The 18,947-nt window shown below is 34.8% G+C and overlaps 1 protein-coding gene across 3 annotated transcripts; it reads right to left on the bottom strand.

The window, feature by feature from the left end:
- LOC123561605 (uncharacterized) lies at window positions 1-18,032 on the bottom strand. Of its 3 annotated transcripts, none has more exons than XM_053553061.1 (5): window positions 18,007-18,032; window positions 9,301-9,839; window positions 5,847-6,338; window positions 2,048-2,505; window positions 1-509 (listed from the first exon to the last, which is right to left on the bottom strand). In XM_053553061.1, the coding sequence occupies exons 2-5, from the start codon at window positions 9,722-9,724 to the stop codon at window positions 249-251; spliced, it is 1,635 nt and encodes a 544-aa protein (XP_053409036.1). In that variant the 5' UTR covers window positions 9,725-9,839; window positions 18,007-18,032; the 3' UTR covers window positions 1-248. The 3 variants fall into 3 exon arrangements, with proteins under 3 accessions (XP_053409036.1, XP_053409037.1, XP_053409035.1); XM_053553062.1 differs by lacking the exon at window positions 18,007-18,032 and adding an exon at window positions 11,514-11,629 and having other exon boundaries at window positions 2,339-2,505; XM_053553060.1 differs by lacking the exon at window positions 18,007-18,032 and adding an exon at window positions 11,514-11,628.
- Window positions 18,033-18,947: the final 915 nt, after the last annotated feature.

Below are 18,947 nucleotides of genomic sequence, written 5' to 3' on the forward strand. Positions count from 1 at the left end.
ATCATTACATGATTTTTATTTTAAACTTATACACATTTCATTCATAACAGCTTACTGTTTGTAAGAGTTTAACAAAATTAAAAAATGCACTTTTCAGTAACTTAAAAGATATCTGCATATATCAAATGTTGCATTAGAACATTTGTTACGAATATACACTAAGGCTGATTTGAAATTACGGTACTTCTCAAGTACCGGTAGCACCACTCGTATGGAACAATTCAACAGTCCAGGGTGACCTGAGGGTCCTAGCTATCAGGTGAATTTGTGTTAACAGTTATAAAATATTTCAATTCTTCCTCCGTGATTTCTTCAACATCTCCAATATCATCTATAGCTTGAAATGTCACGAGTTTTTGTTTACTTTCATCATTTAAACTGTTTATCACTTCTGTTCCATGTATAAAAGTAGGTCCCTCAGACTCAGTTGTAGAATTCACTTTGTCTCTCGTCTTATATGCATCATACTCATTACTTATGGAAGGATCATCCGACAACTTCACTCTGCCCTACAAAGGAATATATCCGTGATCAGCAATCGAGAAAATATCTGTTACTGTCACCTCACTTTACAGAATGAATTAAAACAATAAAGAGAGATAATAAAATATGTCAAACTGATAATCATTTAGAACGCTATAACTAAATATATGTAGTTATAAGACACCATTAGGGGTGGTGTTCAGGAATCACGGTTGCTACAACACCATCATTCGACAGAGCAGACTACCACTGGTTACTAACACAAGAAGAAATTTCCTTTGCAAGAATACATTTGTGCTTCAATGTTTCCATTATTTACATATTTGTGTGGTGGAAATGATTTTTTTAACATGTTTCCTGTATAAAAGTGGCCAACCCCTTTGATGGACATGTTTTTTATGAATGGAATTGATCTGAAAAACCTTGATAAAATGTGACCAAAGGAATACAGGAGTGAAATTATTTCAAAATTGGTCCATCAGTTTCTAAGGAGATTTTTAATGTTTCCACAGTATAGACATATCTGGCAGCCATATTTTTCGATCCAAAGGGTAAGATTTTAATGCTCTTCATTGATGGTCACCCAAAGAATATTTGTGTGAAATGATTTCAAAATTAGGCCAGCAGTTTCTAGCGCAAACATTTCTAGTTCACAAAATAAACTTATGGAACAAGAGCTGTCACTATTAGTGACAAATGCTCCTGAGCATTTATGCCAAGTAATTTTTAAATCCCTTCATCAATGGCAGAGTTATGGACCACTCAAGAAACAGACTATGTTAACCTTTAACCTCTAAGTGTGACCTTCACCTTAGAGCTAGGGGGTCTGGATCTTGCACATAACATTTTGTCTTATTATGGGGAACATTTATGCCAAGTAATTTCAAAATCCCTTGATAAATGGCAAAGTTATTAACCAAACAAAAAACAGACCCTGTTCACTTTTGACTTCTAAGTCTGACCTTGACCTTGGAGCTAGGCGTCTTGGTCTTGCCAATGACATGTCATCTCATTATGGTGAACATTTAAGCCAAGTTATTTCAAAATCCCTTTATGGGGTTACAGCCGTACAAGAATTTACACGGACGCACGGACAGACTTGTGCGATTTTAATATGCCCACCTTCGGGGGCATAAAAAAAGAACATTTCCCTTAGAGGCTATGTTTTTGATGATCTTTGATATTTTAACATCACACAAGAAATGTTTTTATGAAAATATTTCAAGTTTCGAAAATTTTATCTGTACATTCTTCAACCTTCAGCTAGCCAACACTTATGTGAAGGTGAGTGGAACTGTTTCAATGATGACCTAAAAGCACATCCATGCCAAGTTTCATCAACTTCCACCAAAATGTTTCATAGAAGTGTTGTTTAAAGGAGGCAAGAATGAACTCCAATGCTACCAGACACACAGTGAACACAACCACTCATCCCAATCACTTTGTGGTAAGGTGAGCATTAAAGAGTACATTCTAATTACATCCATTACATCTTTCTTTCCCAACTTGACAGAAAATGTGACTTGTTGATGTAATTATTTTAGAAATGTTTCAATAAATGTACCTTATTGCATAAATTCTCAGTATTTTTCTGTCTCCACCTACTTTTCAACAGTCTTTGCTTCAACTTGCATTCCTCATCCAAACACTTGTCAGTTTTCCATCTTTCTTTAAGTCTTTCCCTAAAATTCTTATTCTGCTGTTTTATCTTCAACACATGAGCCGCGTATAATTCTGGATTATTTCTAACTCTTTGTCTATATTTTCTAACTCTTTCTGCACCAGAACATCCTTTTCTTCTTTTAGGAAAAAGAATGCTATCTTTGTTATTGTTAAAGCTTATAGAATGTTGTACCTTATTCTTTACAATATTAGTGATAGCCTCTGCTGTATTAACTGTCAATAGACTTTCATCACTTGTAAAACTTTTCAAACCAGACATAAATTCAGCTGTAACTGGGAATGGCTGCTTCACATTTGCAGTTTGCACAGGACAGCCCACAGATCTGTCAGCCTCAGGTGCTAAAACATACAGAAACAAGGGTGCAGAATGTCACAATATACGCCCGTCACAGCAAATTTGTTTACACTAGCACCTGTATTTGCAAATGGAATTTTAATTTTCTAGTTGTTTACAATGTTGTTTTTTTTAGAAATTATTGTAATTCTTTTATTTTTCTAAGTCCACAAAAAAAATCCTTACCAGGTAGAGATACCTTAAAATACACCCAAAATTTGAAAGTAATATCAATGTTGTACCACAGAAAAGTGGTCTTGGTTTTTCCCTACGGTCAATTATAAAAAAGTTACAACGTAAGTTATTTATAGTAACAACTAAGGGAAGTTAATCTTTAAAGAGAAAAAAAAAAAAAAAAAAAAAATCGAAAAAAAAAAATTACAAGTCCACACAAAAATCCTTACCAGGTAGAGATAGCTCAAAATACACCTCAGAATTGGATGTAACATGCATGTTGTACTACAGAAAAGTGGTCTCGATTTTTCCCTACGACTTGTAATGAAAAAGTTACAATATAAGCTATTTATAGTAACAGCAAAGGGACCAGTGCATGACACTCCGTCTCATGATGGGTGTACAATTGTGCCAAGTTGCATCAAAATCCCTACATGCATGAAGAAGAAATGCTCCAGACAAAGTCATTCTTGTATCTGACCTTTGACCTTTAAGTGTGACCTTGACCTTAGACCGAGGGACCTGGTTCTTGCGCATGACACTCCGTCTCATGCTGTGAACATTTGTGCCAAGTTGTATCAAAATCCCTCAATGCATGAAGAAGAAATGCTCCGGACAAAGTTTTCATTCTTGTATCCTTTGACCTCTAAGTGTGACCTTGACCTTACCCCTAGGGACCTGGTTCTTGCGCATGACACTCCGTCTCATGATGGTGAACAATTTTGCCAAGCTACATCAAAGTCCTTTCATGCATGAAGAAGATATGCTCCGGACAAAGTTTTCATTCTTGTATCCTTTGACCTCTAAGTGTGACCTTGACCTTAGACCTAGGAACCTGGTTCTTGCGCACGACACTCCCTCTCATTATGGTGAACAACTGTGCCAAGCTACATCAAAATCATTCCATGCATGAAGAAGATATGCTCCGGACAAAGTCATTCTTGAATTTTCATTCTTGTATCCTTTGACCTCTAAGTGTGACCTTGACCTTAGACCTAGGGACCTGGTTTTTGCGCATGACACTCCGTCTCATGATGATGAACAATTGTGCCAACTTTCATCAAAATCCCTCCATACATGAAGAAGATATGCTCCGGACAAAGTCATTCTTGAATTTGACCTTTGACCTCTAAGTGCGACCTTGACCTTAGACCTAGGGACCTGGTTCTTGCGCATGACACTCCGTCTCATGATGGTGAACAACTGTGCCAAGTTTCATCAAAATCCCTCCATGCATGTAGAAGATATGCTCCGGACAAGGTCTGTGGACGCCGCCCGCCCGCCCGCCCGCCCGCCCAACCGCCCATCCGCCCATCCGCCCGCCAGGGGCGTTCCCATAATACGTCCCGTTTTTCAAACGGGCGTATAAAAAATATAAACAAGAGGGCAATAGTGGCCTTAGGTTGCTCACTTGACCCCATTTGAACTAGTTCAAGATAAAACCTTACAAGGATGCTACATACCTAGTTGAATGAAGATCCTCCAACCAGTTCAAAAGGGGAAATAAATTCAAAGAAATTCCCAACGGGTTTTGTACATGAAGATTTTCAAAGTTTTCCCCCATATAAGTCAATATAATCTTGTGACCCCTAGGGCGGGCCATGGTTGACCCTAGGGCGGATAATTGAACAACCACAGTAGAAGACCACTAGATGATGATACAAACCAAATAACAAAGCCCTTGGACCAGTGGTTTTGGACAAGAAGATTTTTAAGTTTTTCCTTTCGGTTGCCATTGAAACCAGAGTTTTTAACAGAGTTAATTTCTTTGAACAATTATTCAAGACCATTCAAGGAACATCCCTGTGAAGTTTCATCAAAATTGGCCTGGTGGTTTTGGAGATGTTGTTTCAAGGAAAATATTGACGGACGACATACGACAGACAATCACTGACCACAACAGCTCACCCTTGAGCACTTTGTGCTCAGGTGAACTAATAAACAAAGAGCATACAGTGAAACACCGCTCGCTCGAGCATCGATGACTCGAGCACCCGAGCTCGCTCGAGCAATTCATGTGGTCCCGGCCAATTTCCTTCTATTTTCTATGTGAAATTACCACGGCTGGGTCGAGCATCGATAACTCGATCGCTCGAGCATGACACCTGGTCCCTGTGTATTAATTTACTCTTTCTTGCTTATGGCAAACTCGAGCAGAGGTGTCAAAATTTTTCACACCTTCGGCGATCAAAATGTATCCGTTAGTTTAAAATTTTCGCACGTCTGTTCCCCGACTATCTTAAATGTTTGTTTGTCGGTATATTTGATCTGATAATGAGATTAATTATTGATGAAAGGTGGAAGAAAAATTTTATTGATCAAAATTGTAATTAATTAATATTTTTTATTACTTTTTTTTGCGGGATGGAAAAGATAATTATGAGATTTTAATATTTTAATCAACAGACGTTTGCGTGCAAATAAAGGAAATAAGATAGCCTTTTCATAAAATTGAGACGATAATTATGAAATCTTAATTTGGAGAAGAAAATTGCGAATTCGATTACAGTATTTCTATAAAAAATGGAATGTCTTAGCTATTTCTTCACATGTGCCATTTACGATCTATCATAAATAACGTTTGTAATACGTTTTTTGAAAATGTCACGAGTGTGTTATTATTACGCATCACTGTTTCCTCTGCAAATGGTCTCGATGACAATTGGTAAAACAAACTTCGATTTTCTTCGTATGTTGGTCAATGTTTGGGTCGCTCGAAACCATGGATAACTCGAGCATTTTGCTCATCCCCTTGCGACCTCGAGCGAGCGGTGTTTCACTGTACTATCAAAACATTCCCGATTTATGTAAGTAGGTACTTTCCATGTGTTATATGTTTGAATATAATTGTTTATATGAAAAGAACAGATTTTTAAAATCATTACATTACTTACAAATTATTTACATATTTTGTTCATTAAGATACTAAAAAATAGAAAGACCAGCTACTCCGAAATAATTTTATTTCATGGTCATGAAACTGCATGATTCTGGTCAAAATAACTACTGTGCAGGGAAATGAATACGCAGATTTCAAGTTTAGCAGAAAAATAGAATGAGGATTTAATTTTATAGTCTTACAAAACCATGAAAATCAATTAAAACTGCTTCCCTATAAATATATTGTATGATTTCACAGTACTTGTTTGCCTTTTAATAAATCTATGTTTACCTTCTGCAAAACATTCTCCTTGCTTTTCTGTCACTGATGCAATAGATGCTTCACTTTCTAATACAGCTGTTGTACTTTCCGTCATACCATCCTCAACATCAACTGGTTCTTGTTTAACTTCAGCTAGAAATTTACCAACAGTTTTTTGTCTCCATTTATGTTTCCGCAGTCTTTGCTTCCGCTTGCATTCCTCATCTAAACACTTGTCACTTTTTCGTCTTTCTTTCAGTCTTTCCTTGGACTCCTTGTTCTGTTGTTTCATCTTCAACCTCTGGGCTTCATACAATTCAGGATTATTTCTAATTTTTTGTCTGTGTTTTCTCTGCCTTTCTGCACTTGAACTACCCCGTCTTTTCTTAGGTATGCTATTTCCGTCATTTATACAATTCAAGGAACACTGGTATTTATTCTTTGCACTCTTGGTGGTTGTCTTTGCTGTATCATAAGCAGGCACCCGACTTTCTTTAAGGCTGGTAAGGGATCTGTCAATCCCTGAAGTTTAAAATAGATTACTAAATATCTACATATATCTGAGAAGTACTAGGGCCTTCCCTTCACTTGAAGGAATGGGATCTTCTAATGGATGACTTTTGTGACAATTCTATGGATAATGGAATGATTTGCCTGCAAAATGTTTGCAACCATTGGACTGGGTAGGGTTAGAAGTTAACATTTTTGCAATTGCAAATTTTTGTGATGACAAGAATTTTCAATTTGAAAAATATCAACTTTACTTGCAATTTTGCTCAACCATTTTTGATAGATATCTTATATACATAAATTAAAAAAATACCTGGTTATCTTCTTCACACTGACATTCCCTGGAGTCACAAAGTTGGGATTGTGCACAAATATTGCTGATAAAATATCGCCATGTGATAAAACTAAAAAGTCTGCACAATGCATTAAATGTATACCGTTTAAAAACTCCACCAATGAATATTTATTTATAGCTAATTAAAATTTTAAGTTAAAAGAAATGAAAAGCACCATCATTTCCATTTCGATTTTGATCTCACAAAACTTTGCATGCTTGGACAAAACTTGTAGCTCTCAAAATGTACTGGGATTTGAAAGATAAAATTTTTACTCTGCCTGATGATACCAACAAGAGCTGTCACAGGAGACAGCGCGCTCAACTATTTCGATGCTGGATAGTGAAACTGGGCACATCTGACTAAACTAGAGCTGTCACTGGAGTGTTTATGACTCCAATTGTGGATGAAAATATTGCACAATAGCATGAGTCTATGTCAAAAATACCAGCTTAAAGTAATAAGAGAGGTAAAGATAAAATGTATCAAAACACAATTTAAGTATATCCTAAGCAAAAAGGGGCATAATTCATTAAATGTTGGTGCCAGAGTTATGCACCTTGTGTCATATGGTGTGGGTGATGATGCTGAACAACTATTTTAAGTTTGAATCAAATCCATTCAGTAATAACAGAGACAGAGTGAAAGTGCATCAAAATTTTAACCTAAAATTCTAAGTAAAAAGGGGGAATAATTAATGAAAAATTGGTGCCAGAGTTATGCACCTTGCGTCATATGGTGTGGGTGATGATGTTGAACAACTATTTTAGGTTTGAATCAAATCCATTCAGTAATAACAGAGACAGAGTGAAAGTGCATCAAAACTTTAACCTAAAATTCTAAGTAAAAAGGGGGTTCCGGAAATAATTCATGAAAAATTGGTCCCAGAGTTATGCACCTTGTGTCATATGATAAGGGTAATGATGTTGAACAATTGTTTAAGTCTGAATCAGATCCATTCAGTAATAACAGAGATAGAGTGAAAATGCATAAAACTTTAACCTGAAATTCTAAGTGAAAAGGGGAATAATTCAAGAAAAATTGTGCCAGAGTTATGCATCTTGTGTCATATGATGTGGGTGATGATGCTGAACAACTATTTTAAGTTTGAATCAAATCCATTCAGTAATAACAGAGGTAGAGTGAAAGTGCACCAAAACTTTAACCTGAAATTCAAAGTAAAAAGGGGGAATAATTCATGAAAAAATGGCGCCAGAGTTATGCACCTTGTGTCATATGATGTGGGTGATGATGTTGAACAACTATTTTGAGTTTGAATCAAATCCATTCAGTAATAACAGAGATAGAGTGAAAGTGCATCAAAACTTTAACCTGAAAATCTAAGTGAAAAGGGGGGATTATTCATGAAATATTGGTGCCAGAGTTATGGCCCTTATGTCAGATGATGTGGATGATGATGAGGAATAAGTAATTCAAGTTTGAATCAAATCCATCAAGTAATTACAGAGATAAGTTGAAACAAGAGCTGTCTCCATAGGATGACCCATGCCCCCAATGGCACTTTGAATGAATAGTTATGGCCGATGTTAGAGTTTAGGACCTTTGACCTACGGACCTGGGTCTTGCGCGCGACACGTCGTCTTACTGTGCCACACATTCATGCGTAGTTATTTTAAAATACATGCATGAATGACAAAGATATGGACCGGACACGCCCATCAATGCACTATCATGAAATATGACCTTTAACGTCTAAGTGTGACCTAGACCTTTGAGCTACAGACCTGGGTCTTGTGCACGACACGTCGTCTTACTGTGGTACACATTCATGCCCAATAATTTTAAAATCCATGCATGAATGAAAATGATATGGACCGGACACGCCCATGAATGCACTATCATGAAATATGACCTTTAACATCTAAGTGTGACCTTGACCTTTGAGCTACGGATCTGGGTCTTGCGCACAACACGTCGTCTTACTGTGGTACACATTCATGCCAAGTTATTTGAAAATTCATCCATGGATGACAAAGATATGGACCGGACACGCCCATCAATGCACTATCATGAAAAATGACCTTTAACGTCTAAGTGTGACCTTGACCTTTGAGCTAAGGACCTGGGTCTTGCGCGCGACACGTCTTCTTACTGTGGTACACATTCATGCCAAGTTATTTGAAAATCCATCCATGGATGACAAAGATATGGACCAGACACGAAAATTGCGGACAGACTGACAGACGGTTCAAAAACTATATGCCTCCCTTCGGGGCATAAAAAGAGAAAGTGTAAAAAAACTTTAACCAAGGTGGGGACGCGGAAAGACGCCGACGCCGCGTCGAGTATGATAGCTCTCCTTATACTTCGTATAGTCGAGCTAAAAATCAAGCATAAATGAACAATAAATGAATAATAAATGATTCAATGAATAATAAATGATTCATTAGTAACTATTCATTATGATTTTGTTTTTGGACAGCATAGCAATTGTCTCCCAACACCTTAAATTAACAATTTCAATATCAACATCCTTCATCTGGAAATTTCAAACTAAAGTACAGGCTTGGTCAAGATTCTTACCAAATAAAAAAAGTTTTAAGAACTTTACAAAATTTGTAATTCTGTTTTTGGTCAAGTATTTGTTATTTTTCAATGATAAATAAATGAATAATAACCTTCTTCAAAACGTTCTCCTTCATTTGCTTTCTTAGATGCCACAGGCAATTCTCTTCTCACTACATCTGTTCCACATTTAGTCTGACCATTCTGTAGATCTACAGATTCCTGTTTGAACTCAGCTAAAAGTTTATCATTGCAATGAAATTCATTACCACTGACCACAGTATTTACATCATCAGAAAGACTTTTATCATCACTATCTTCATTTTTAACTATCTTAATTGTAAGCCTTTTACAATCTTCATTCTTCTTGAGTTTTATAGTTATCTCTTCACTGTCATTTCCTTCATCGGGAAGAACTTCTACAGCGATACTGTCAACATCATCACCTTCAATCCTTGTCACTATTATAGTAACATTCCTCCCATCAGCTGTCTTTATCTGTATCTCCTCACCTAATTTACCTTTGAATTTTGACATGTTTTACATAAAATTGTTCAAAAATCTGCTCTAAAAGAAGTAAGTCTGGTCTTCTGGTGTCTTGAACGTGGTCTCATGAGCATTTTATGCAAAGTTTGTAGAAATGCATTTCTCTCTGAAAAACAAAATAAAACTGATAATGAGAAAAGTTATTGCATGTAAATTTTAAAGATGAACAATTACTCCAAGGCATCAATGTAAACATAAACTAGAACAGTCACAGATGTGATGAATAATACCCCCACAATACGGCCTTGTCACAGAAGTATGCAACCATAAGAAAGAAATAGCCACAAGAAGGTGCAATTTAAATTGTTTAACTTGGTGAAAAAACTGAAACAAGTGTTTGTGAAAGAGCCTAGTATTATAATTAGACAATGATTTCAGTTATTACAGTGTTGTTGTTTTTTCTGGCCAATTTGGGGCCAAAATTGGGCCCCAATCCCAATGGCAAATAGTATGTTTTTTCCTAATTTCAAAGCTAAAACTCCCAAAGTTAAATTTTCTTACTTTTTTCAAACTTTTTCAAACAAGACTGTACCTATGAAACCTTGAAACACAAGACAGTTTGCTTACTTATGGTTAAGGAATTCAGTCAGTATATTTTCAATGAAAACCCGTATGGACTATAAATGGTACTGTCCAAATTGAAAGATGGAGCAATCTATTTTAAAAATTCAGCAAGAGAAGGGTTAAAATACAGGACATTTTAATGTAAAGCAGTTCAGGAAAACTCTTAAGTATATATTAATGTGAATTATGTTCATCTGTTATGTTTTATGGAAAAAAGAAACACTGACGGGAGATTAGCAGTGACTGGAGTGTTTCTATTTTTAGATGAACACTAATATATATTTACTGGGAGATTATTTGCAGTCCAATGAAAATGCCATATTTCTCTTATGATTATAAATTGCACACAGTGCTACAGACATAGTAGTACGTTCTATGGAGAGATTTAAACGTTCCATGAAAAATAGCAAACAATTTGTCATTTTATGGAAATTAACATGCTCAAAAAAAATACAGTAGAGATCGTACCTAAAAATTCAAACTGCATCTGATATTACTTTCTGTTGAAAACTTAATACTGATGTACCTCAATTATATAATGGTATTACTTTCATACTTCATTTTTCATGCTTAAAGGCTAATCCGAAAAATTTGGTCCTACTTGGAAAAGTGAAGCCAGTGACAGATAACTCTTCTAGGATTATTTAGTTATCTGAACAAAGTATGCATAAATTTGGATGTGTTCCCAAAGCTATAGTTTACTTCAAGATCTATGAATAATCATTCAAACAAAAAAGTTGAGCATTATCTTTCAATTTCAAATGAACTCATTTAAAGACTTCTTTTTATTCATTACTGCCGATAATTTACAGGTATGGTATAATCATAGAAAAGAAAACATTATTCGTGACAAAAAAATATAAATAGACTATATGAATTTTACGACATTGAATCACTCAACAATTTACAAAATTTGTTTGCCAAGAATAATCAAGGCCTCAAAATATACAAGCTAAAAACAGAGCAATATAAAAATGTATATTCTATCTCATGGTCACACCAAAACCATACCAAAACCTGTGCCGAAAGAAGTTATTTCACTTTTTATGACACTCACCTTGTGTTTACAAATGTACCAAATTTGCGTATTGACCGAGGCGTGCGGATTGCATTAACCTTGCGGAATCTACTGTTACAGAAACTTCTGTTAAAATAATGCAGACGTTCTTTAGTATAAATAAAATGGTAGTGTTAGTCAAAAAGAAATGACAATCACCTTTCTTTAACTAATCAACCAAAAACAACGAATCCAATGTCGCTGTCAAAATAGTTCTCGTGTTTCTGCACGGTGCTATGTTAAATCATTGCAAGTGTGAGATAAGGGATATGCGCTTCAGTTTTGTACATGATTTGTTGTTGCATAGCCTTAGGTACCATCTCTATATACAGCGTTTTCATTGGACCGCAAGTAAATTTGCCCGCTAATGTCATGTATATTCGAGAAGCAACTTTTGAGTTCTACACTTCTGGCTTGAAATATCATAAGATTTGAATTCCAATAATTGTCTTAGAATGAGATAATAAAGACGGCACTGATTTTTGGCATTTAGAAAGTTAGGCAGAATATATATAACTTATCTGCAGTTGATTTAATAGCATGGCAGTATTTTAAAATACCTTGGTACTGGACAGCTGATGTACCAATAGACTTAACACATTCATCCTTGTCTTCAAGCTTAGACATGAAATTTAGAACTTGTTTGTCAAGGCCAAATTTAAAAATATGTTTGTTTGCTAGCTGTCTCCCTACCTACCCACTTAAAATGCTGCGTCCCAAAAGTTTTTATTGGACAATCCTGTCAAATTTTTTTTTAAGTTGCTATAATATGATAAGTGGCGCATATATTTCAAGTAAGCAAAATAATAAGTAAGAAGGTTTAAATAGCTTTTATTCAATTTCATTCTTTTATACAACATACACAGATTTGTCTTATTTTTACAGAAGAAATATTCTGTAAGAAACAATCATATCCTGGCATCATGTGTTCTCGACAGTCTGACAAAAACAGGCATATTTAAAAAATAAACAAGATAAACTCATCTTTTAAATCACCATTGCCTCAAAATTTTACCCCTTCCTGATCAGCCTGCTTTAAAAAATACACAATTCTATTTTCATTGAGTTCACAGTAACACATTTTATCAGTGACCCGTCATATACTCCCGAGCTATTTTTAGAAACTGATATTTTTACCATTTCTGTTAAAATCACTGTTGTGAAACTGTATCATTGCAAAAAGTATATAAGTAATAGTTATAGTATGTGTGAGAGTGTGTTACCAGGATATATCAGAGCTAGGGGTACATCGAGGTATTTTTCTCTGCACATATCGTCGAGGCCGGTAGGCCGAGACAGATATGTGAAGAGAAAAATAACGAGATGTACCCCTAGCTCTGATATATCCTGGCAGGCCCGTGTGCAGGATTTGTTTGCTGGGGGGGCCCAACCTGGGGTGGGTTCGGGAGGGGTATCCCCTCCCGATTGCGAAATTTTTTTAATATGGCACATGAATAGATGCATTTTCCTGCTACCTGAAACGCCTTTAAGGATGCATGAATGTATCATATATTTAAGGAAAAGTCTACTTTTTAATCATTTCATCAAGCCTTTTTCAATATATGTATGATTGTACAGTCACAGTGTATGGACTTATTTTTCTGTATGATACCCAGTTGAAAAAAATGTTGAAGTTTTAAGATGATTATTAAGAAGACTAGCTCCTAGACTATGATAATTTTTTTTCCACATTTTTATGATTTCATGTAGTGAACTGAGCCAGTCTATATACTATGTCCAATATTACAATTTTAACATCAGTCCTCTTAGAAAATCTCTAGAATAGACTGGCTTTTGTCTCTATGAACATAAAAAAGAGAAAAAAATCATAGAAACTAGTGGCTAGTCTAATTATTAAGGGTATCCTATTTGCAAAATGGCCAAATTTTTTTAGATTTCCAACAAAACAAACGAAGTATTATTACAATTACTATTTACATCATAGATTTCAAATGACAATGAACTCTTAACTGTACCAAAGATCTATAAAAATAAATAGATGTGTATTTTATACTTCTTTGACTGTACAAACTATAACATCACAGCACATATTAAATGATATTTTTATGTATAAACCCCCTCATAAGTAACGAGTTTTAGATGCGTTTTGTGAGATTTACTGAGAAACTACTTTTAAAACTATGAGAGTTTTTAAGTAAGGTTATTAGACCCAAAAGAGTAAAATTGATACAGTAGTTTCAAATTCATAATTGTTGTAAAATAAAAAGATAGGATAAATATCTATCAATTTAATAAATTTGGGGAATGTGCCTTAATGTAGAAACAAAATTCAACCATCATAATGTTTCAATTTTCAGATTCATTTTAAGATTTACTTAATAAAACCAACAATGTTCTGATCATTTTATAACACTTCCAAAGAGTAAAAAACATAATAGTTTCTCCACTACCCAATCAAGTACATGTACCGATCAAGCAATCAATGAAGCATGCACAGATAAACTTTTACCTGTGACATGCCTGGGGCTAATTTCCACTACCGGACACGGTTTTATGGCTCTTTAGCCTGTGTATTGCTGTCAAATCAAGCCAGTTGCGCTGGTGTATAAATTTGTTAATTGAGGGGCCCATAGTAATAAAAATCATAACTAGGCAGCCAGCTGGGGGGGGGGGGGGGGGGCCGGGCCCCCTGGCCCCCCACCTGGACACGTGCCTGCCTGGTAACACACGAGCATTACATATTATAACTGTTTTATCGCATAGTTTATCATTAAAATTTATATATTATTTTCATTTAAATTTGTTTATTATTATTTTTACTATTTTGATTCCCTTTCTGCGCCTCGCTGACTGAAACACTAAAACTTCTGTTTTAGAAAATGTGTTCCCCAGATAAAAGTACCCAACAAATTTCTGCACTGGTTTTAAATCTTTGCATTTCATTGGCCAGACATATTGTAAAACTTGTTGTTTTGTTTGTAAAAAAAATCAAAGAAAAAGAAACATTTGAGAAATCTCAGAATTTCATATATTTCATGCATTTCTGAATTTGGCAATAACTATCAAGTTTTTGAAATATTCTAGTTTATTTATTCTTTTACTTTATAAATGTAGGTGTTTGTGACAATTCTTTCTCTGTGAACTGTAAATTGGAGCTAAAATCATCTTTTCTTTGAAAGGAAAAAATTATACTCCCTTGATAGGACCTCAGTAGAGAAAAAGTGTTCCGATATATATCGGAACAGTTTTACTGTGCTGATATATATCGGAACACTTTTTTTCTTAAGAAACTCCATGGAGATTTCCGTGTTGATATATATCGCAACAGTTTTGTAAGATATCAGCACAGTTTTGTAGTAATAATGTGTGTTACTACGTATAACATGCTGCAAAGATCAAAGGAAAATTGCCGCACTATGCTATAATTTGGAAATATCACCTGTTTTACAAAAATGGAATTTTACATTATTATTTTAATATTTCTAAATTAAAACAATGGGTATGCACAAATGATATGGTTGCCAAGCAACTTATCTGACAATTGAAATAATTCGAAAACACCGAATTCCTACATATTTTTCAAAACCTACCCATATCAATATCAAAAGGCTATAGTCTGTAAATATGGCCAGGAATGTTTGCGCAGAGGTGCACTTTTTGGGCCATATATTTGTATTGGAACTTGTATTGGTCTTGTAGAATCTTCTTGAGTCCTGGAACTCTTCTTCTACGTCTATTAAAGTTTTTCTACCAAATTACTAGTACACTTCCGGTGTAAAATGGTTGTTAACAGTAGAGTCATAATGATGGATGGTTAATAAATGTTACTGGTATCAAATCTAGTATCACCATGATGTCTATCCAACCGTGTCTTGAATTGTAATACATTATTAGCACTGATAATATTGTGAGGCAAACTGTTCCACATATCAATTATACGAACACAGAATGATTTAAGATGAAACGTTTTCAAACATCTGGGTTTTATCAACTTTTTGTTATGACCTCGGGTTTGATTGTCTGCAAATTCAAACTTACCATCCATAGGAATGTCATCAATATTTTCTATGATTTTAAAAAGTTGTATTAAGTCCATGCAGTTTCTTCTATGCAGCAATGTGGACAATTTCAATTCTTTTAACCTATCTTCATAACAAAGATTGTATAACTCAGGTAAAATCTTGGTGATTCTTCGCTGAACATTTTCAATCATCCTAATGTCCTTTTTCAGTGTCGGGTACCATATAACGTTACCATAATCCAGAATTGGTCTAACAAGTGTTTTGTACAGAATTAATAGAGTTTCTCTATTCAGATAAGAAAAGGAACGTTTAATGAGACCTACAAGTCTGTTTGCGTGATTTACTGTTAGGCTTATATGCTTTTTAAACTTTAAATCATGTTCTATATGAATTCCCAGATCCTTTTCACTGTCAACAACTGTTAAATTTTTTACATGTCTATTCTTGTCTGACATTTCATAGTCAAAACAGGGGTTTTCCTTCCCAATGTGCATGACCTTACATTTATCTATATTGAAGTACATAAGCCATTTGGATGTCCATTCACAAAGTTTATCAAGATCTTCTTGAATTGTTTCAAAATCCTGGAGATTGTGTAAGTCCTTGTAGAGCTTGGCATCATCAGCAAATAATTTACAGTATGATTTTACTTGATCTGGCAAGTCATTTATGTACAATATAAACAACAAAGGGCCGAGGACAGATCCTTGGGGAACACCACTTGAGACATCTGACCATTCTGATGCTTGTCCATTTATAACTACACGTTGCTTCCTATCTTTCAAGAAGTTGCTGATCCAATTTAATACATTTCCAGATATACCCAATGACTTCAGCTTTAAAATTAGTCTACCATGTGGAACACAATCAAAAGCTTTTCTTATATCCAGGAAAATAACATCTATGGGCATGTCATTATCTAGTTCTGGCTACCATATCTTAACTGACGCTGTTTTTTATTTTCTGATGGTCGCGTCCATTAAGTTATGGCAAAACCCCATTTGGTTAACTAACCAGTATTAAACCGCAACATCTCGCACACTTCTCTCGTGAGAAACGGATGACGTCATGCAACAGTTCAGGGCACGTGGTTATTTTTGAAAATCAAGATCAAAATTTCACTTATTAATGCATTTATTTTAATCATAAACATAACTAATTTTGATAAAATTCATAAAAAACATACCTTAGAAAGTTTAAGCTCTCAGAAAAGGTCAATAAATAACAATTCTATACCGCCTATTGGTTTTCAAATGAAGAGTACTCTGATCAGGTGACAACTGCAATGGCGGACACAATACTTCAGACAGGGGCACCAATTTGAAACTTGTGTGTATAACTTGTTTTCAAATTATGTTGCATGGATTATTTTATGCCAGATCAAAAGAAAAATTAATTAGAACCATTTTAAAATAAAAGGTGAGTTCATTGCATTTCATTTGATGAAATTATAGCGTGACAGTCTTCTGGCACGATTCCTGGTTAGGTTTCAGTACGGGATTCGTTTCAGCGCAGGGATCCCTAACAGCATATAAACATCTCTGAGCTGAATTTTTTTAGCTAGTCATTATCTATGAATTTAGACCAGTCATCAAAAACTTTCAGCAGTTGTAATATACAACCTCTCCTGTTCCTAAAACCATACTGAGAGTCTGAAAATATGTTATTGTCATTACAGTGAGACATTATAGATGTCTTTATTATAGCTAAAAAAATTCAGCTCAGAGATGTTTATATGCTGTTAGGGATCTCTGCGCTGAAACGAATCCCGTACTGAAACCTAACCAGGAATCGTGCCAGAAGACTGTCACGCTATAATTTCATCAAATGAAATGCAATGAACTCACCTTTTATTTTAAAATGGTTCTAATTAATTTTTCTTTTGATCTGGCATAAAATAATCCATGCAACATAATTTGAACACAAGTTATACACACAAGTTTCAAATTGGTGCCCCTGTCTGCAGTATTGTGTCCGCCATTGCAGTTGTCACCTGATCAGAGTACTCTTCATTTGAAAACCAATAGGCGGTATAGAATTGTTATTTATTGACCTTTTCTGAGAACTTAAACTTTCTAAGGTATGTTTTTTTATGAATTTTATCAAAATTATTTATGTTTATGATTAAAATAAATGCATTAATAAGTGAAATTTTGATCTTGATTTTCAAAAATAACCACATGCCCTGAACTGTTGCATGACGTCATCCGTTTCTCACGAGAGAAGTGTGCGAGATGTTGCGGTTTAATACTGGTTAGTTAACCAAATGGGGTTTCGCCATAACTTAATGGACGCGACCATCAGAAAATAAAAAACAGCGTCAGTTAAGATATGGTAGCCAGAACTATCTTTATTATACCTTCTAAGAGCCTGCATAAAATGCTGGTTATGCTTATAAGTCTATAGTTGCTTGCTTGAGTCTTATCACCACTTTAAAAATACTTGTAACATTAGCTAGCTTCCACTCATTAGGAACAGGTTCTTCTGATATGGATTTGTTGAATAGTATAGTAACAGGAAGAGCAATATACCTACAGAGACTAATTTTCGGCTTCAAAAAAGAAAAATGCACACAAAAACATTAAAATATACCAGTTTTTTAAACATTCCTTAAAAACTCCGGCGCCAAAACTCCTTAATAAAATCGTAAAATTGCATGATATACCTACTGTCAAAGATAAGCTTTTTCGTTACAGGCTGAACACCACTAAATCAGGAGTATTCTTTATTTCAATAATAATCCACTCCAAATCATACGGTGTTTCGACATTTCTAGCATATCAGATTTCAAGACTTAATCCAATAAAAAAACTAGATGTACTTTAGAAAACAAAAGAAAAGGGTTGTTAACTTTTATAAAGTAACTAAATTCGTTAAACAAACCGCTAAATTACTATTTTCGCTTCTTTCAATTTTCTTTTCGTACATTAAATTCTTACGCTCGCCATTTTATTAGCATGCGATAGGAAAAACATGCCGATTCTTGAATGCAAAGTGATTACATTACTTAACGCGGTAGGATAAAAGTAAGCACGTTGCTGCGAGAAAATGCACTAGGAAGATAAAAGATTAGTACTATTTATATTTGGACTACTTGTGACTAGACCTGCGGAGGCTTACATTCTATTTGGTAGTGATCAGCCTACAAAATGGTTGCAAATGGCGGAGACGTAAAAAGGGGAGGTAATTAATACATGAATTAACTATTAACGCAAGGTAAGTATCCTGCTACCTTTCCAAAAAAAGAAGTCGAGATACTGAGGTTAATCAACATATATACATATAAACAACAGAGCATTGCACTACAAGTTACATTACAAAACAAAAAAGAATGGTACATAAATAAAAGTATTGTAGAAACTGAATAAGAAATGTGGCATTGTTAAAATAATTTAAAGATTGTCATACTCAAATAATTAATATCAAGTTTAACACAAAGCAAAATATATTTTTGTTGGAAACGAACATGTAGATTATAATTGCATTGTTCACATATGAGAAGAGAATTTCCACTTAACGTATGAAGCTTGGAATTCCTTAAGTGTTTCAGACTTTCGTATATTAAGTGAAATATCATTCCATAGTTTGGGACCTGAGTACACCAATGATT

This window comes from Mercenaria mercenaria, chromosome 10 (assembly GCF_021730395.1).
Source record: "Mercenaria mercenaria strain notata chromosome 10, MADL_Memer_1, whole genome shotgun sequence".
In the NCBI taxonomy this organism is placed as follows: Eukaryota; Metazoa; Mollusca; class Bivalvia; order Venerida; family Veneridae; genus Mercenaria; species Mercenaria mercenaria.